Below are 19825 nucleotides of genomic sequence, written 5' to 3' on the forward strand. Positions count from 1 at the left end.
GTGCCAGCGGCTCCCAGCCGCGTATGAAAGCAAAGTGATAGACTTCCATCACTTCGTCACTAGGCTTCGCGAAAAATGCGGTTACCTCATGTCGCAAATTGGAAACGCCGATCAAACTCCACTGACGTTCGACATGCCCCGGAATACAACTGTGAACGAGAAGGGTGCTCGGAGCGTCCTCGTGAAGACGTCTGGCGCAGAAAAACAGCGATGCACAGTCATGCTTGCTATGATGGCCGACGGGCGAAAGCTGCCACCATATGTGATCTTCAAACGGAAGACTATTCCGAAGGGAAACTTTCCCCGTGGCATCCATATACGTGCACAGATGAAAGGGTGGATGACTGCAGACCTGATGGTCGACTGGATCAAGACTGTTTGGGGAAGAAGACCAGGAGCATTTCTGCTTCCCTCGCTTCTGGTTTTGGACAGTTTTAGGGGTCACCTTGTGGACAGCGTGCGTGCCAAGCTGAAAGAGCTGCGCACGGACATTGCAGTCATTCCTGGCGGCCTGACTTCGCTGCTGCAGCCTCTCGACGTGTCTTTGAACAAATCGTTCAAGGACAACGTTCGACGACTTTATGCTGAGTGGATGGCGATGGGCCAGCATGATTTGACGCCGAGCGGAAAGATTAGAAGGCCATCCGTGGAGATGCTGTGCTCGTGGATCACAGAAGCGTGGAGCAGTATTCCCGACGAGGTAGTGGCTAAGAGTTTTAAGAAGACAGGCATATCTAACGCTTTGGATGGAACGGAAGATGACTTCCTGTGGGATTGTGAAGATGCTCCCAGCGACGACACTGCCGTTTCCGATGAGTCGTGCAGCAGTGAAAGCGAGGATGGCGAGGATTCAGACTTTGATTAGAGTACTGACGAAAAAAAATAAATGGGCATTGTGCACTCCATGTGATGCTTCATGTGCATGTTTATTGCGAAGGTAAGCCTTACTCAGCTTTTATTTTTGGTTGTAATCGAGATATATGTTCTAAGACGTCTGACCTGCAACTTGTTTGCGTTTTCGGTGCTCAAAAATTTTTTGTAGAAAATTTACCCCGCGTAATGATCGCACCCCGAAATTTGCGTCAGTATTTAAAAAAAAAGTGCGATCATTATGCGAGTAAATACGGTATCGAATGGGCCCGAAAAACTGCCAAAAACAGTTTCCATCACAGCAATCTGAAAATTTTCAGTATATTCAGTAATTTTCGAATATTCAACAAATTCCAAACGTCAGTTTTTTTATACAAAGCAGAAAACACATTCGATTGATTCACATTATAAATTTAAAATATTCGCACACTCCTAGTTCTTTTAAGTGTTTGTTTGTCTGATATGTGTCTGATATTTGACCAAAGCACTTTGGAACCATCATGACCACAGGCGGCACATTTTTTATAGAATACAATATGTTTCCTGGTGCTTCATGTGCCTTACCTTCAAATTCTGGTGCCATCATTAAATCTGGTGAGGCTAAGTTTGCCTGTCTACTTTTCACCATCCATATGTGGAAATATGAGTGAAATGGAGTGAAACATAGTCCAACACTCACCCTTATGCTGTGCAAGAAGCCTCCTGTCATTTTCAGTCATTTCAAGACTTTGTGACAGAACCCGCTTGTGAACACTCCTGTGCAAGCAGAAAAAATACAAAAGTCATATGAATGAAGTAAACAAATTTAAATGATAGACAAACAGAGCCACGAATTTCGCCATTTAGCACGTATCCTCAGACCTGCACAGTTATGTGAAGCATTAATTGTCCGGTGTAGCTCGACCATGCCGTATGTCACCCACTGCTGTGTAGTGTATCCCCAATCATGAACTTTACAATTAAAGTAGACTCCCTTAAAGGGAGTCTACCTTAAGGTGGACTTCAAAGGACCGTCAAAATATTCGTTACATAAAAAGTATGAGCAAAAGTGCCGTGCAGTGATAGGACAGGGCCAGAGAGAGCATTACATATAAAGTGTGCAGAAGGGTGAGGAAATCAAAAAGCTCACATCAACCCAAGTGAACTTGCCACTGAGATGACTGATATGTAGCCATGTGAGAGCTCTGTACTGCGAAAACCCATAAGGTAATGCCATGTCAATTTGAAATTCCATATGTGCCAAGTCTAAAAGCAGGTGTACTCTTTACCTACGCGCTTTTCTGCTTACTGGGGGGAAATGCGTGGCATGTGATGCATGCAAGATACAGAGGTCTGGCTATTCCAGATCACTGGGCCGTATGCAGGCCTGCCATGTCTTGTATGTTCCCTAGCAGCATCGACAAGAACGCTCTCTTCTCAATCTCTTTTTTTTTTTCTCTCAAGCTTACCATGAAAGCACCTTGTAGATGCTTGAGCATGCTGAAAAATGTAGTTATGGGTTACAGTTCCTGTGAAGGTTCGTCTCAACGAAAGAGCATGAGAAGCAATTGGTCTTAGCGGTAAAGGCCCTGTTCCAAAAATCTGGTGTCGGTGTCGATGCTGTGAGCAAAAACATCACGAGCATGCCTTTGCCAGGTAGTAGGTGGCAGATGACAGAGACAGGCACTGACTGGTAACGCAGCCATAGCCAAGATGACCGGAGCTGCAAACTTGGAGAGTTCCGATGCGAAAATGCAAAGGGAATCGAATCCTCCAGGACCCTTGGATCCTGAGCCAGACATGGTACACCTATGCCAAGTGGGCATGTTTGTACAGCAGCCTGATTAAAGCAGGGCTTTCATATCTTTACACCAGACTTTGCACAAGAGTTTATGAGAAACCGGCTAAATGTTCTCTTGTTCTCATCCAAATTCATGATGACTGCATCATTAACAATGCGGCGTTGGTGTTGAGAGCGAAAAATCACAAGCATGGTGCTGGCAGGCAGTAGCTGGATGGGAGGGTGATAACTCAATCAGCCTGCCAGGATCCTTGCCATCCCATTACCATTAGGCCACACAGGCGCATTCATACAGCTTTGTTAACGTGGGCCTTTATATGCAGGGTGGCAGCCTATGCTATCGCGTCATACAAAGGCGGAGCTCTGGTCATCAAAAATTTTTCCCAATTTCATTTTTTCTCTCTTGGTCGAGGACAGACGTTTGTTAAAAAGAGTACTAACATACTAAGTGATTAGGCCATGGGTTTATAGCTTTTATTCCCTGACCAAAAATATTTTTGAGAACGCTGCAGAATCTGCACTGGGGAGCCTGAGCGTTGCTGCGAGTGACAGATACTGCGCCTTTTTTTTCCTGTAAACCAATTATAGAACGCAAGTGAAATCTAAGGTGCTGAACGAAACGGTTGTGTTCGACAAGGGGAACGCGATGTACCGTGTGCAGCAGCAATGATCAGGCTTTCACATTTTTCCACTGCAGATTCTGCGATGCTCTCGGAATTTTCAGACTGCAGTTGGTTGATTACCTCTCCTTACACACTTTCTAACCATTCCTACCATTTATGCATGCAAATTATGCCCTTTCTGGCTCTTTCACGTTCAAACATTTCAAATTTACCGCCACCGAAAGTTAGACCTACGTCACAGGAAGTCGAGCACCACATACCCCATTTGGGCGTCGCCATTACCCCTCCCGGCTATTTCGACATCTGACTGACCTAATTGGCCTTAATTACTTAATTACCCCACATGCACTAAATTATTTCCCCGGCGAGATTTTTTATTAGTTCTCTTTCTAATGCAACCATTCTTTCTTTTACAGTGAAACCTTGTTACAAGAGACACACAAGGGAACCCAAAAAGGTGTCTCTTGTAACCGAAACTTCCTATCAGCTCGTATGTGTGGCAGTTTTAGATTCCCTCATCTCAATTCTGTTCCATATCAGTGTCTTATTTTGTTGCAATATGTCAGGAACCAAGAAGGAGTGCCTCCTTTTGACTGGGAAGTCAAAATGTCCTTATTGTTTTAGCCACTGTCATCACATTCCTGTGTGACTGAAACAACAGGTACATTTTGACTTCACAGTCGAGAGGAGACACTTCTTCTTGGTTCGGCTTTGAAGATGGATGCCATAATCACTGAGCCACATGGCCAATCCTTGAGAAGTTTGTCAACTGTCAAACGTTTGGTTTCAAAGCAGTGCTCTACAGCCAAATACTAAATGGCAATAATTTTGACCAAGCCAGGTGCACAACTGTGTATATGTCACATCTTTGAAAATGATGCCCCAGATATCAAAACTTACATGAGATGAGGTTATAGGATCGGCCATGCCAACTCGGCGTGAAAATGAACTGGCGCACTTTATTGCACTATGCTCACCATGCAAACAAACTGTGGTGCAGACCACAACATGAACACCTGTGGCATACAGGTACCTCTCTAAAAGAAATCGCAGAGTTTCCGTTGCAAAGCAGGAAAATCATCCTTGTTCCAGTACCTGAGCTTCTCAGCCGCCTCGTGGATGGTGCCCAGTACGTCTTCCTGCTGAGATATGGAGCACTGGTCCAACAGTAGGGCTGTCTCAGGCACTGCAGTAGGAGAGTTCTGGTTGTTTACTTTTTTCTCTCTCTCTCTCTCTCTCTCTCTCTCTCTCTCTCTCTCTCTCTCTCACACACACACACACACACGCACACACACACACACACACACACACACACACACACACACACACACACACACACACAAACACACACACACACACACACACACACACACACACACACACACACACACACACACAAAAGATGCTGAAAATTGAATTTTATTCTTTTGCACTATACCCAATACAGCAATGCCCATAAAATGGAACAAAAGAGGGCTCTTATATCTCCTGAGGGGGCTTTTCTCCAGGCTGTATTTGAGGGACGGCAAAAGAAAGTGGCAGAATTATGTGCTGAACGAAGGACGGACTATACACACTCAGAAAAGCGATGCAAGAGCTTGCAAAGTCATGCAAAGTCATCACAGTGATTGACATATCTTCTGGTACATCTTTCAGTGCTTCTCATACTGCAAGACAACATATTTAAGAAAGCAAAAAGTGATGCGCCACTCCGCACACTATCTTTTGTCCCACCCAACTACTACTACTACGTTTGAAAAGACAACCAATGCGCATAGAGGAAAACCTCATCTCAGTTACAAAATTTCATCCCATGACTATGATCACAGACTTATGAATAGCGAACTGGTAGCGGTGATAGTGTGAATAACATGCTGCCGATGCATCTTGCCAGGCCATGTTTTCCAAACTTTTGAAGCAAGTGTCACATCATTTTCTTTGCATGCACCCTGAATTGTTGCTTTTCAACATGTTTTCATATGTGATGCAAAGGAGTTATGATGCTCAATGATATATACAAGTTGCATGCAATTGGGTATGCTGTGGAGAATGGGGGCCGCAGCACAGAGCCGATGGGACGAAAGCGAAAAAAATTATGCGCAATCAGCGCAATCCTACAAGGGTATTCCAATCTTGCAAGGCTATTTTTTTTGTGCAAAAAAAAGTTGCATCAGGGTTACAGTTCTGTTACACGAGTGACTCAGCGCTCACTACGGTGCCAAAAGGAAGTAATTCTTCAGACACACATCCTGCCACCTCTGGCCTTGCAAAACACTGGCACGCTGCTGAGTTGACTGAGCAAATTGATGCACTTCGCTTTTATAGACTCTAAATGTGCTTTGCGCATCTAATACATCTGTGCAACTTACATGCAGGAAGACACGGAAAATCGTAATTTAATTCCACAAGGCATGTGAGATGGTAACTAATCTAAAATTTATTGTGGAAAATGACAAAGAAATATGCAAAAAGAAAACAATCACTGCAGCACTAAATCTTAATGAGCACAGAGGGCTGACGACCACCAAGACAAAATCACTTGAGATGGACTTTCCTGACGCGCTGAAAAATTCGGGGGCCATTGCTCCATTTCAGGCCAGAAATTCAGATTAAAGGCACCTACACAGGCTCACGAGAACCACACAGATCACTTACATGGACTCATGTGGGATCCAAGGAGCACACGCCAAACTGTGGTCACTCACCCAAAAGTACATGCTCCGAGTAGTTCAATTGAGAGCTGCTGTCCATGACTTCCCGGATCCCTTCGGTGTAGACAGGCAGCAGGGAGGATCGCAGTGACTGGCAGGTGGTGGTGCCGCACTGAGAGCCCAGGGCCCTGAGGGAAATGCGGGCCAAGAAATGTCAGCGCACTGAATATGCCAGCCCTCGTACACAAGTTTGTGCCCGGCAAGATAGTCGAGAATTATCTCAAAAAGTGCCACTTTGATCGTTTTACGGACAGCAAACAAAAACGCAGGGAAAATGAGGGACTCTGTTATGAGGTACAAGCCACTGACACAAAAGGAAGAATAGAGGATTGTTTTTTTTGATGATGTTTCACCATCTCAGCAAGGTCTCACCAATGGAAAACAACTTCCACTGGCGAGACCTTGATCGAAGTGATAATGTACCCACACCGCACTCTCAAACTGACACACAGTTATGAAAAACAACTGCTAGATATAAACCAAGCTGCCTGGACTAATTATCATAACCATTAGCAGCAGAAGCCTAAATAAATCTACTTCAAAACAAAAGCAACCCTGATATCCCTATGCCCGGCGCCAGCTGTTGTCACTTTGTTCCCGCGTTCCCGCAAACTTGTTAATCTCATCAGCGTACCTGACCATATGGCAGCCCCTTGCTTTGCTTGCGTTCTCTTGGAGTCTATTTCATTAGTAACCTTAACAACCATCTATTACCTTCCCTTCGCGTTAAATGTCCTGTCCATATGGGTCCACTGCTTTGAAACAAGGTGAGAGCAAAGATGAGGATACTCAACACGAGCACTCACACGCAGCGCTCGAAGAACCAGCTGGCCGTCCGCTGTGCCACCTTGGTCAGGTCAGCAGCACTGCCCTGCAGCAGCAGCAGCACGGCAAAGAGGCTCCGCAGGGCCACTCGGAGCTTCTCCACCGAACTCTCCGCTGGCACCAGCGCCAGCACTGAGAGCAGCCGGTCAACCTGCATCCACCCCCGTTTGTGGAACACCCTCACGATGCGAGCATATACTTGCCCTGCTGTAGTTTTGGCACATGTCATATTGTGTCTTGTCTGCATACTGTACGCTGTCTGGCAAACTGTTTTAGTTTACAAGTGAGAGATGCCTGGATAGTTGGTATTGCATTCTTGAAGAATAGTGCAAGGAAAAACATGTAACCACACAGAAGGATGCGCACGGCACCTATGAACGAACACAACGCCTGTGCCCGTCTACTCTGCTGCGTGGTTCCATGTTGTTCCTTGTGCTGTTCTTTAAGACTGTTTTAATTCTCCAGCCCAGGTTATGTCACACAATATTTCTGTGCAAATACAGTTTTCAATGATTCCTCCTTATTGTTTACTAAATCTGGATCTTCTTCTGACCCACCTCATATCAACACTTAGTGAGACTAATCTTTAGAAATACTAACACTGCTGATTTCAACAGGCAAATCTCATCTTACATCCAAGACATCCAGTTGAATATGTGCACTAATATTAACATGGCATTAATGCGGGTTGACAGGAAATACTATCCCAAAGTAACAAGTGCTAGCATGTGTAAATAAACCAATATGGAAGCAGTGCAGTTTCAAGAAGAGAAAATCTGAATGCCATCTGACAGCCCACAAGTGGCCACAAAGAAAAAAGCTCAATTTCTAAAGTCTAATATTGAGGAACCAAGCTGAGTATCGTTGCACCATGAATTGCACCATGCGGCCAAGGATTTCCTTACTTCAGTACCAAGTCAACGCAAATTTATTTTGGCAACAGAACTAATTGGTAGAGACATATACAACTGGTACCTTATCTAAAATTCGTTATTAAGTGAGTGATGACTATGTCTATCCTCCATCGTACCAGACTGGCAAAATGACACACTGCACAATAGCCTGAAGGTACTGATGAGGCTGATGCGGTAGAATGACAGGAACTGTGCCTGAAACCACAGCCATTGACAACACAAACAGAAAAAAAAAAAAAAAAATTGAAAACACAACCCAAATAATAATAATAATAATAAATGAGCACCGCTACAGCTGACAAGGCAAGCACTACAACTGCCCAAAGGTAAAAAGTCATCATGGATTAATAATGAATTGCCCCTTGCCCACTGAAGGGCGAACTAAACGAACACCTCCAACCGGTTGCAAGACCTGATGAGGGCTCTTTGCTACTTACCGGCTCCTCCAGGTTGACGGAGAGTGCCAACACCAGGAAGAGCAGTGAGCAGTTCTGCAGGCCCAATTCTGTCAGCTCTTCCACCCGCTTGGCATGAAAGCGGCTGCAGATCCTGTTGCCATGGCAAACCCAGCAATGAGGGCAAGTCTCAGCTGAGCAAACCTCAATGTCTTCTATATATACTAGCTCTTAGAAAAATGTGTACACTGCTGCTTTGCTAACTGCCCCACTAATAAACCCAAAACAGCCTGGTTTTAGTTAGGCAAGGCCAGTTTTTCTGTCTGGAAGGGAGATGGAGTGGTGTGGCGATAAGGAGAGAGAATAACCACTCTGAGTTAGCTCCCCCTCAGTAGTGACGCTCTTCCATAAGTACAGGTACAAATAATGTACAGTTCTGTGTTAATATGCTTGTTTTCAATCAAATGCACGTAGGGGGTTGAGAATATTTCTGGAGCATGTATATAATGGTAACCTCTGAAGCATGTGTCATGATGGTATCTGAAACTACAGGATCGCTAGCAGTCCGGTCTGAAACTTTGATGCTTAGCCAACCCGCATGCAAGTGAACGACACGGAAATTCCGTGACTTTTTTTGCCTTGATTACCACTTGCCTCGAAGCGCTGGTCTCAACTGTGATTGCGTTGCTGTAAGGTGTTGCTTTTAGCTTAGCAAACACTGATTCCACCATGCAGGAACTATTTGGAATCAAGCACACAAAGCAAGCATTCCAGTATTGCTAATCACCTAACAGGGGTAGGTCGAGACTTTGCATACCCCACATTCCAATCAAACTGAACATCGAATATTTTACAATTCAAACTGATACTTGGAATTATCGAACAGCATTCGCACAGGCCTACACCTGTACACAGTACCCACTATAGCACTTTCTCTGCCTCTTTTGTGTGTGGATTCCACTTCCATAGCACAGTGTTTATTTCTGCTTATAGTTGATGACACCTGCTAAGACATGCAAGTTGGTCACACAAAGATACTGTAAAACTATACAAGCAAGAGAGAGAGAGAGGCTGTCCTTACCGTCCTCGCAGTGACTTCCAGGCACTTGCGGTGCCCTCTAAGGAGTGCCTGTGCAGACTCTGCGCCAGCAGTACAAGGAACAGCTCGTAGCTGTTCTCTGCACCCCTGGAAAGACATAGGAGCGTGAACAGTTATTGGGAAGGCAACGACTAAGGCACCCCATCCTAATTTCACCCCAGGTTGTAACTGGACAGTGTTCCTTCTGGGCTCATCTAGATGAGCGCTGCTGTAAACCACTAGCAGATTGCAGTTACCATGTGGGGTCAGAGAAAAGGCCTAACTTGTTCGAAAAAACTCAACTATACTCGGGGACACTTTTTTTTGGCAATAGGCGCAAAGGTAGGGAGGCGGGGCATCTTTCAGTCTGCATAGACGTTGCAGATCATTTCTATCGTTTGCTTCGACAGCCAGCGTCCCTTGAACTTGACTCGAATCTTTTCTGGTGAAAGCACTTCCAACCCTTGCGGAGTGAACGAACTAGAACAACCGGAACGACCGGAACACGCGGCGAGGACATCTCGTCTGCAAAGTCGGGGCACCTCGAAAACCCGTGACAGACATCAGACGAGAAAACCCGATGGAACCAAGAATAGTGTTTTAGGCATAACAGCTTCATTTCAAAAAATTGCTACTGTGATAAAAAATATACTGTAAATAACTAGCACTATGATTTCAATTTGTTTTTTCAGAAACTGCTCATGTAACTAGGGACTATATTCAGCTACGTAGGAAGATGATGTGCTTCGGCTCCGTAACTTTGGCTTCATTGCCAAGAAAAGGTGTCCCCGAGTATAGCATTATTCAGCTATTCATTTTGATTAGCTGATTATGCTCGACGTTCTCACTGCTAGATTTTGGTCAGACTTTACACCTACCTCGGTACGGGGTCATCTACACTGGCCAGTGTCCTAGCTCGAACTTGCATCTGCTGGCTTGTCTGACTGCAAACACAAGTGTTTGTCATAAGGTGTTCACCCTTCCACTACTGCCGTTTCACCAATTTATGTGAGACATAACAGAAAAGCATGGATCATCGAGGAGTGAAAAAGAAATTACAGTTAAACCTGACTATAACGAAATTGTAAAAAGTGCGCGATTTTTTGTTACATCCAAGTTTTCGTTATATATGCAGTTTTCGCGTGAAAACTCAAAAGGACAATGAATAATGAAAACGAGATTAGGAACTGATTGTAAGGGAAACCACCTTAAGGGGAGATGCACGTCGAAAAAGCGAGTTTTTCGCGACATTTTTCAATTTTCGGTTTTTTACTGCAAAATTATCTTTGGGCATTCAGCTACAATCCCCCCAAAAATCAAGGCAAAATTCGAACGCAAAGTTAATAAAAAATCCATTTTATTGAGCCAAGGTGACTCGAGAAACTGCAATTTTTCGCGCACATCGTCAACTTTCGCGCGTCTGCCTCTCGAGAACGCAGGAGCGCCCGCCATTGCCGTCTGCTTGGAGAGGAAGAGTAAGCCTTCTTCTCTCCGACAGCATCTCCTGCAGTTTCGTATTTTTGTATTTTTTATTTTTGTATTTTGTGAATAAATTTCATGTGCTTGTGTCATGTTTTTCAAGAATGCAGATGTTTCAAACTTTCAGATGCGTTTTTCTCCAATTCTAATTTTTAGCATTTTTTACATTTTGTGCACAAACTTTCAAGTGCGTAGAGTTCTCAGATTTGGATAAAATTTTGCACACAGCTTCTTCAAAGTATGCAGAATGGGCATATCTATCTGGATTGTCAATATCTCTTCTACATTTTTTGGCAAAAATTCAAAATGTTGACTAGCAGCACCCAGAATGTACACTTTTGATGTTAGTGAATTTTTTTGCAAATACAGGATATTGTAATCAAATTTCAAGTAGTTTTGCTCATACTACTAAACCTAAGATGCAAAATGAGCTATTGCAAGCTACTCTAAACATAAATTTAATCCTCAAAAAAGTGCGCACAAAAAGCCCTATATTTTACTTTTGAAGACTCTATTACACAAAAACTATGCATGCTACATAAAAACTAAGACCATATTTGGAATCTGCATTAAAATCCTTATCAATGATATAAGTTTCATAATCATAGGTTGAATATTAAGAAAAAAGTATCTTCGAGGAGCATCTCCCCTTAAACGTTTTTACAGTAAACCAGAATTATTCGAAGTTATAGAAGCAGTGAAACATTATGCGATCGTGCTAAGGGCGCAGCGCAACTGTGGCAGCAGCCTCCATCTCTGCCTTGGCTCGCACCAGGGGGTAGGAAAAGGGGGGTGGAGGAGGAGTCAGTCTGGGAGAGAGCGCACAGGTTCGCACCGCCGCTGAGCGAGAAGGCGCCTGAATCTTCTCACACGTTCTCGCTCACCCTGTGTCTTTTTCTTTTTGTTCTGTTATTTTTCGTTGCTTCTGAGCATGAAGTGTTGTAGTTACATGTTCTGAAAGGAAAGTAGCAAAACTCCTGCGTTTGCCACTATGCGCGCCCTCGGCGCTGAAACACGGCACGCAGTATCAACTGTGGTCGCTCGTTGCAATCGTAGACCATTCTCTCCCATCAGTTCATGTTTTATCTTCCCAAAACTTGCGGGATTCTACCAAAATTACAGTAATTCAGCACCAGCTAAGAGATATTTGGCGATGTAAGTTCGTTACATCAAGATCAACTGCCACAACATGTTCGTTACATTGAGTTTTCAAATACACACAGTTCAATGGGGGTGGCGTTTGGGGAACTGAAAAACTTAGTAACATTGAGGAATTTGCTACACGGAGGTTCGTTACATAGAGGTTTAACTGTAACAAAAAATATGTGTACTTTTTTACCAGTTCATCTTCATTATTGAGGCTATTTACTTAGTGTGCAAGATGCCTCCAAAATCATGGTTCAATGTCTAATTTCAATATTACAACATCTGCATAAAGTAGATCCATTTTCTTTATTCTGCTTTTCACAATATAGTCAGACGTGGACTCTTGCAGGACACAGCGATGTTTTGGACATGAAGAACTGCAATTATTAGTGTGGAGTGTGCATAACCACACACCTTTTGTCTTTCGCTTCTGTGTATCAAATCATGGGGTAGCCATGAAACAGAAAACTTCCTACAGCCCTGCCCTTCAAGCAGTCCTCATCGTCACCATGCACAAGTTCGGCCCGAGCTGTCAATCACAATGCACTACCTTTGTTCAACAAAACACTACTAATTCTGTTGCTGCAGAAATTTGATATCCAGTTCCCACCTCCTGTAAAAAGGCCAGTCTCTTAACTGAGAAGACTGCATTTCCAGATTTGATTCAGGTAGGTATGTGACTGTGACATGAAGAGGAGAATTTTGTTAATTAAAGTGCATGGTGCAAATCAAGAAGTTCATATCTGAAGTTTAGCGCCAACGATTCCACTGCAAATGTGAAGAAGCAAAAGAAAAAAAATTACCATAGATCCCAAATCGCAGATAGTTTTTTTTTTTTTTTTTTTTTTTTTTCGGAGTGACCGGTGATTTTCTTTGAAAAATTTTGAATTGAGCCTTTTGTGTGCACTTGATACACAAGGCTCTTACAAGAGGAAAAAAAGAAAAGCTAAGTACAATGAAGCTTTTCTGCACTCATTGAGGCTATGTCAATCTATGGCATAAATTGTCCCCGAAATTGATTAATTTTACTTGCATGCAGTATAGCCAATATATTTGCAGGGCGCAGCAAGTTCCATTAAGCCATGGATATTATGCGCCTCATGCTGGTACTCGGTTCTGCCGTGATTCATAGCGTTTCCCGCTCCGAAAATGCCAATGCCAATGTGTTGCGAAAACAGACACCCTTTTTTCTCTTTCATCCATATTTCTGAGTGCAAATAAAGATTATCATTATTATTATTATTATTGCTATTATTAAAATTGGGTGTGTTGACCGATATTCATAGCCAGTTTATGTGAGGGACAAAGGTAAGCCAATATCTGCGGCCAAGTCGCAAATATTAGGGCCCCGTTCTGGTACCTGCACATGAGCACATTGCGAATGAATTTTGATGTATGAATACCAGGAAAGATTTAGCACTCTGCTGTTTCAATGGTCGCCATTGACTGTGTGCACAAGCCACAGAGCATTATGTCGAGCATCGCCCGACATATACTGGCAATAACAAAAGGAGAGAGAGATACTCGAGCACTAAGGCAGGCTATCCAGTGCCAAGGTTCAAGTTTTGTTCTCACCAGACAACCTGGAATGCCTGGATCCCACACGAACCAGTGAGGAAGCTTTCGTTCTGCGAGAGAGAAAAACAGTAGCGAATCAGAGTCCTCCGACACCGAGCAGGCTCCTGTCAAAAGCAAGCTGGTTACTAAACATTCTCAGATAACCACTGGGAACCAAACCGTTTCTTGCACCCGTTAAGTGCAAAAAATTGATTTCAACAGTGTGCTATATTTTTGGCCAAAAGAATAGAAAGACATTTGCCATTTATTCTGGCAAATTTTACACTTTCGTGCTTTATTGCTCATTTATTGCACCTTATAGCCATCACACAGAATGTTAGGAAACTTGTTATAACAAAACACTGTTTTTGCAATATATTCTGACCAAAATTTTTAGTTCTGCAATCAGTATCTTAAACCCGCGTAAATAAAACCTAGTCATGTGGCGAACAAAAAAGCGCCGAAGACGAGGACAAGAAAGAACACGGACAAGCACGGATAGCACTTGTCCGTGTTCTTTTTTGTCCCCGTCTTGAGCGCTTTTATGTTCACTATGCTTTACCAACTAGTCCGAACCCACACTGTACTAGTCATGTGGCCTTGCAACCTGCTGCCAAACACATTATTAGCCGATTTAGGTTAAGTTGCAACAGCACTGTTCACAATTTTTGGATAAACAGACAGACGAGGCTTGCACGCAGCCTATTGAGCTATGCTCGAAAATAAAGCAGAGGGAAAAAAGGAAGATAAATAAAAGAAGCTGCACACCAGGTTCTTGAGGAAGAAGTCAAGCAGCAGCTGCAGCAGATCGAGGCTGGGCTCCCACACCCGGTGCAGGCTCAAGCAGGAGCGGACCACTGCCCGCATTAGTGACTCCTTCTGCAGCACAGACATTGCAATGAAGGACATCCCAAACTGCCATACTCTAACTGTGATGAGGACTAATTTATGGTAAAATGAAATGGCAGATCTCAGGCTAAAGCTGAGTTGAATCATTCGGCGAGAGCCATCATATGTCACAAGTGACGACAGCTTGAAAACATTACATAATTAAGTTTGACTGCGAAAAATGCTTTTTTCAACTTTTATTCACAGACTCATAAAAGGGGTTAGTGCATAAGAAAGATGCACAGTTTCCCATTGCCTTTTCTTTTAGAAGAGGAGGAGGCTTAAAATTTTTCTTCAACAAAAAACTTTGAATTCCAAACTCTTTCCTAACTCTATATTTTAGAATTATAAATTTAAAATCTGAAAATATAAAACATTTTCAATTGCACATTAAATATCAAAAATAAGCTTTGAAAACTGAGATGTATCACAACTTCAATATTTAGAACACTAACTGAAAGCTGACATTTATTTTCAACCTAAATTTTAAATTGTAAATAAAACCTACTTCTGAATTTAAATTTATTTTCTAAAAATTCAGAACTGAAATTAGAATTGAATTCAAATCTGCCAAAGTAAATAGCTACAGCACCACCCACTGTTACAGATTCAGTTTTACCAATGCTCAAGGATGAGGCTTCCAATAGTGGGTCTTGCCATAAAAGGCAAGTTAATGACGAACGAAAGACCAAAAGCCTCTCAACCCACAGCCAGAAGAGAGACAAAAAGAGAAATGGCCCAGACTGACACTCACCGGCTCAGCTGTCACTGCCGTCACAAACCTCTGGGCTGCAGCATAGTTGCTCTTGCTCTGTAACCAAGCGCATTGAACACTACACCCATGCAGCTGGTCAACAACGCAAGCTTGTAAAGAGTAGGGGGAAGTGTAGTTCTTCACCCTCCATAAAAACCTTGAAATAGGGAGTTTGTTTTTAAATTGCCTTGGCTCCCACACTGACTGCAAGGAAGACTAGCTGTTACCTACTGAAATTAAGACATGCTATTTAAATACAGTAGAACCCCGCTATAGTAAACTCGGACACAGAAAAGTGCGTCTGGTCGTGGTGTGCTTTCAGCAAAATTACATCGCCATGCACGCACAACCTAGGATTGCAAGGCAAATTTTTCTCTTGGAAAAAAAAAAAAAAAAAGGCTTTCTTTTTTTTTTTTTTCACATGGCTTTACAACTAGGCTTATCAGCTCTGAGGAGAAACAAACTTTACGTGAGCCTTGGAGCAATGAGACAAAGCATGCAGCATGAAAGGAAAAGAAAGAATGTAAAGCTGACTATGAATGTGGGAAGAACGTGGTGCAGTCCATTGAGAAAGTAAAAGAGAGTAAGAGGGCAGCGAGATGTAGGGAAGGGAAGAAACAGCCAAACATACACAACCCCTTGCAGCACAAAGCACGAGGCAGCGTAGGCAAGAAGTGGAGGCATGGTGTGTGCGGTTTTGCCGTGTCTGACAGTCGTGTACATTTCTCATCTACTGCCTCTTAAATGACAGAAACAGCGATAAACGATGCCATGTACATACAAAGCTTTGGTTTTCACATAAAATCAAGCTCAGTTGTATTTGTAGCCACAATGCATTCACGCTAAAGATGTGTTTCCACAAGATGTACACAAAAAATCTTATACTTTAAAAAGAAAATTACACAATAAGAGACAATATCGGAAGGATGAAAGATATTTTGGAGTATTTTTGCGCAAAGCAACAAGATACGTTCAGTAAGTAGTCAATTAATGAACAGACAGCATGTTCAGAGCTATGTCATCACCAAAAACTGATATGGTTGATTTTTGCTGGTCTGAGTGACTCTGCTATAGAGGGGTTCTACATACTGTAAAAGTGGTTCTGGTTGTCCTCAATAGATGGTAAAAAAATAGAGTCTTCCAGGTAAAAAATGTTATGGTTTCTACAAGAATGCTTGAAAATGAAACAAGTTTTCACCAGGCATAAGAACCAAGGCATTGCTCGAGAAAAATGATGACTCCAGCACTATAATGTGTGTTCTCTGTTGTACAGTCGAACCCAAATATATCGAACTCGAAGGGGATCGCGAAATAGTTCGATATGTCGATAATTCGATATACAGAAATCGGCTTGTGACGGCACTTACGATGCGAAAAAACGATACCGCATTTGTCGCGTAATCAACCCACTCGCATAATATATCCACCCTTATCTTTTGCACCCGAGAATTAAAAAAAAAAAAAAAGGTGTTAAGGCCAGCTCGCTCACATGCGCATCTCAGTGACGATGCGGCAGCGACAGAGCGAAAATTTTCAAACTTAGAACTGCGTCCCTCTCGCCGCTCGAGCCACCGCGACAGCTCAAAACAAGGTTGGTTTCTGCGTCGCCGCGGCAGAAATAAAAAATCGAGAGCGTTTTCACTTGCATGTTGATGGCGCGCGTCACTGCGTCACTCCGTTTCGGTCCTCTCATCCACAGCTCATTTCTTGGCAGTGTACCAAGATGCTGCGCAGCGATAACGTCAGGGCGCATTTATCTTTTGATAGCTCCTGCGGTGACGGGCAGCGAACTTGGCAGAGTGCCCGTGATGGCTTGATTGCACAAGCCTGGTTCGATTTATCACGCCGCGCTTGGAGCGGGCATATACATGCAAGGATAAACGACTCCCACCAAAAAGAAAAAAAAAAAGAAAAAGCCCTGCCACTTCTCAACGTCCGCAGCCGGCATATCTTACGCTACGCCGCGCGTACAGCACACCAATAAAAATGAATGACTCTCGCAGAAAAAAAAATAGAGAGAAAGAGAGCTACGTCAGCCGCCGAGCCGCCGCACGCAGGGGGTTCGCACACACGCTAAAGCGTCCGAAGTCTGTCTGAAAACGGGCTGAGCTGGCTTGGCGCATGCGTAGCGCGTGTTGAAGGAAAGAGATAGCTCGGCAAAAGAATGGGCACACCCACGCACATGGCTTGCAAACGTCATGTGCTGGCGCGCGGGAAACGATAACTGTAGATGCGCGCGCCTTTGAGGAATGGGCGTGGCACTGCCCAGAGCAGCCGTCGCCGAACTGTCCCCTCATTCCTTCCGCGCGTGGCTTGAAAACGTCACGCGGCAAACGGCCAAGGGTGATGCGATCGTCTTTGGGGAAGGCCTACTTTCCAGTGCGTGGTGCGGAGTTCGATATATCGAACGACCGGTGAAATTGAGTTCGATATATGACGCGGCTTTCCTATACTTTTGCATGGGATGTTCAAGGGGATATTCCGCGAGTTCGATATAATCAAAATTCAATATATCCGGGTTCGACTGTATAGTGAGATGCCCTTACAGAACGCTGGTTTAGGTAATGGAAATTCGATGACACTACAAACAAGTCTGTGTATTATATTAGACACTGCACCATGTCTCAAGACGTACTGCCCTAAAGAGAATGTGTTAGGATACACAGAATATGACCTCTGATCTAAGATCAGGCTGCGCAAGATCAAAGAATGAGTGGGGCAGATGTGCGACTGATAGTCACTGGGCAAAACTGGGATGTGCTTTAGTGCTGTAGTAGACCCATGCATTCCTTGTATGTGCCTTGGTTACATACGGTATGTCCAAAAATAAATGGACAAGGTTAGCTCACTTTTTCTTTTTCTCCTTCAACTTAAGTTCTAGAGTCCAGAATTTGTAAGAATTTGTAATGACCATAACAAACCCATATCACATGGTGTTTGCATGTCACAACCCCATCTGCCACTATGCCGATAATCGCTCAACTACGATTACGTATACTACTACTGATACAGCCATAGGCAAGGTACATCTTTCACTGTTGGTGCTGGTAATTATGACAATCATTCATCCCTCTGTCGAACCTTGACACCCCAAGCGGTATCTCTTGTGGCCTCAGCTATGGCACTTAGCATCCAGAGACAGTATGCGGCCTGGCCAGCACCTTCCACGTTTGCCGAGAAGGAGGAAAGGCAGAAGCCACCTGCAAAAAGACAGTTTAAATTTTGTACACTAAACTGCAGAGGTCCAATTCCCACGTCAAACAAATTATCGAAGTCAGTGCAGACAACTAATGACAATGCAAACTAAAAAAGGATAAAAAATGTCCTCTAATTAGTATCTAGAGTTTGAATCAAGGAGACCTGTTTTAATAAACTTGGTATTGATAGGACTATAGCATCAGTTTGAGCAAACCAAATGTTCAAACAAATTATTGTATTGTGTCAACGGGAACGCAAGCACCACGCCTGCCCTACTTCGAAAATGTTACAAAATAAAAAAAAGAAAGCTAGATTGATCACACACATAATATATTAGAGTTCGAGCAAGCCACACCTACCCAAGTCTATCTCCAAATTTCGATCGGACTTCGGGCACACCACTTCGAGAACAAAGTTGACATAGCTCCAGAATGTCTGTAAAGAAAAGAGAAATGACGACAGTGACTGGGTGCAGAACAATGAGCGACCAGAGCAACTATATGGCATCTATTTGTATGTCACACGGTTCCAAAACCACCCAACTGAGAAACAGTAAAAATTCCTCAGCATTTCTGAGCAAGAAAGGACAGCCTACCATTTCTTCAGAGTTGAAATTAGGTCCGCAGACTATCCAGGCGGTAGTATACAAATATTCTGGACATCATAGTAGACTTTGAACTCGGTAAAAAATATTATTGGGCAAGATGAACAATGCGAGAACATTGTTGGCTTCTAATGCAACATTGCGAAGGACTGCGGGGAAGCTGTCCTTAGGGAGTGTACTTTCTTGGGGGGGTTCATGCATAGTGCAATAGTGCCCTGCTTGCAATGATTCCCTCTTGGAAAAGCTACTTTATTTAGTATTATGTTCATGCAACATACTATATATACAAATACATCTAGCATGCTCATGTATCATGTATCTAGGGGCAGGTCTGCAAGAAGGAGAAATTTTCTGGTCCCTTCAAGTTCATCTTAAAGGAAGTCTACTCTATTTATTGCCGTGCTCTGAGTAAACTAGACCTATCTTGACAAAACTGAGACACACGTGGATGAACATAGATGTTTGCTGACAGAACCCTAGTTCAAATTTTCTGGAGTTCCATTTGCTTGGAGGCTGCTGCATCTTTGTTTCAGCATCCCTAATCATGAGAACAGAAGTCTATGCATTAGCAATAAGGTGCTCACACAACAACAATGCCCAAGTAATTCAGTGTTGATGACAAGTGGCGCTATGAAATGAGCCTCATCTTCAATTTTCTGTCGGATTCAGTGCTTCTATAAGTTTGCTGAGAGAGCAAACAGAGCCATCAGGAGTGAAGGAATGCCAGGGGAGTTTGCCTGTATGACTCGGTCACAGTATTTTAGTATGATGATAAAAATAGCGAATGTCACACAAAGCACAGTTTTATAAGCTAGAACAATGCCAAGAAATCAAAGAAACCACCACCATGCCTGTTTCCACAAGCTACTTGTGGTGACACTGTTGTTTGTTTGTTTTTTGTATACTTCTGAGGTCAGATAACACTGTCATTCTCCCTCTACTTGTGATCGCAAAGCCTCCTTTTATCAGCAATGACATGAGTTTGAATCGAGGAGCGGGAAAA

The 19825-nt window shown here is 43.3% G+C and overlaps 1 protein-coding gene across 1 annotated transcript in view; it reads right to left on the reverse strand.

Annotated features, from left to right (window-relative positions):
* The window catches only part of LOC146207775 (protein MMS22-like), a 52444-nt gene that overhangs the window by 22780 nt on the left and 9839 nt on the right, over window positions 1-19825 (reverse strand). Inside the window, exons 9-20 of the mRNA XM_084590340.1 lie at window positions 18578-18653; window positions 18102-18220; window positions 15021-15077; window positions 14147-14257; window positions 13397-13449; window positions 10075-10140; window positions 9200-9304; window positions 8161-8272; window positions 6791-6960; window positions 5979-6112; window positions 4369-4459; window positions 1550-1626 (exon numbers count right to left, since the gene is read on the reverse strand). Of these exons, the coding sequence (XP_084446466.1) occupies window positions 1550-1626; window positions 4369-4459; window positions 5979-6112; window positions 6791-6960; window positions 8161-8272; window positions 9200-9304; window positions 10075-10140; window positions 13397-13449; window positions 14147-14257; window positions 15021-15077; window positions 18102-18220; window positions 18578-18653 (1171 nt within the window). The remainder of the gene's footprint in view (window positions 1-1549; window positions 1627-4368; window positions 4460-5978; window positions 6113-6790; window positions 6961-8160; window positions 8273-9199; window positions 9305-10074; window positions 10141-13396; window positions 13450-14146; window positions 14258-15020; window positions 15078-18101; window positions 18221-18577; window positions 18654-19825) is intronic.

Source organism: Amblyomma maculatum, chromosome 1 (genome assembly GCF_055883805.1).
Source record: "Amblyomma maculatum isolate TAMU_Amacu chromosome 1, ASM5588380v1, whole genome shotgun sequence".
Lineage (NCBI taxonomy): Eukaryota > Metazoa > Arthropoda > Arachnida > Ixodida > Ixodidae > Amblyomma > Amblyomma maculatum.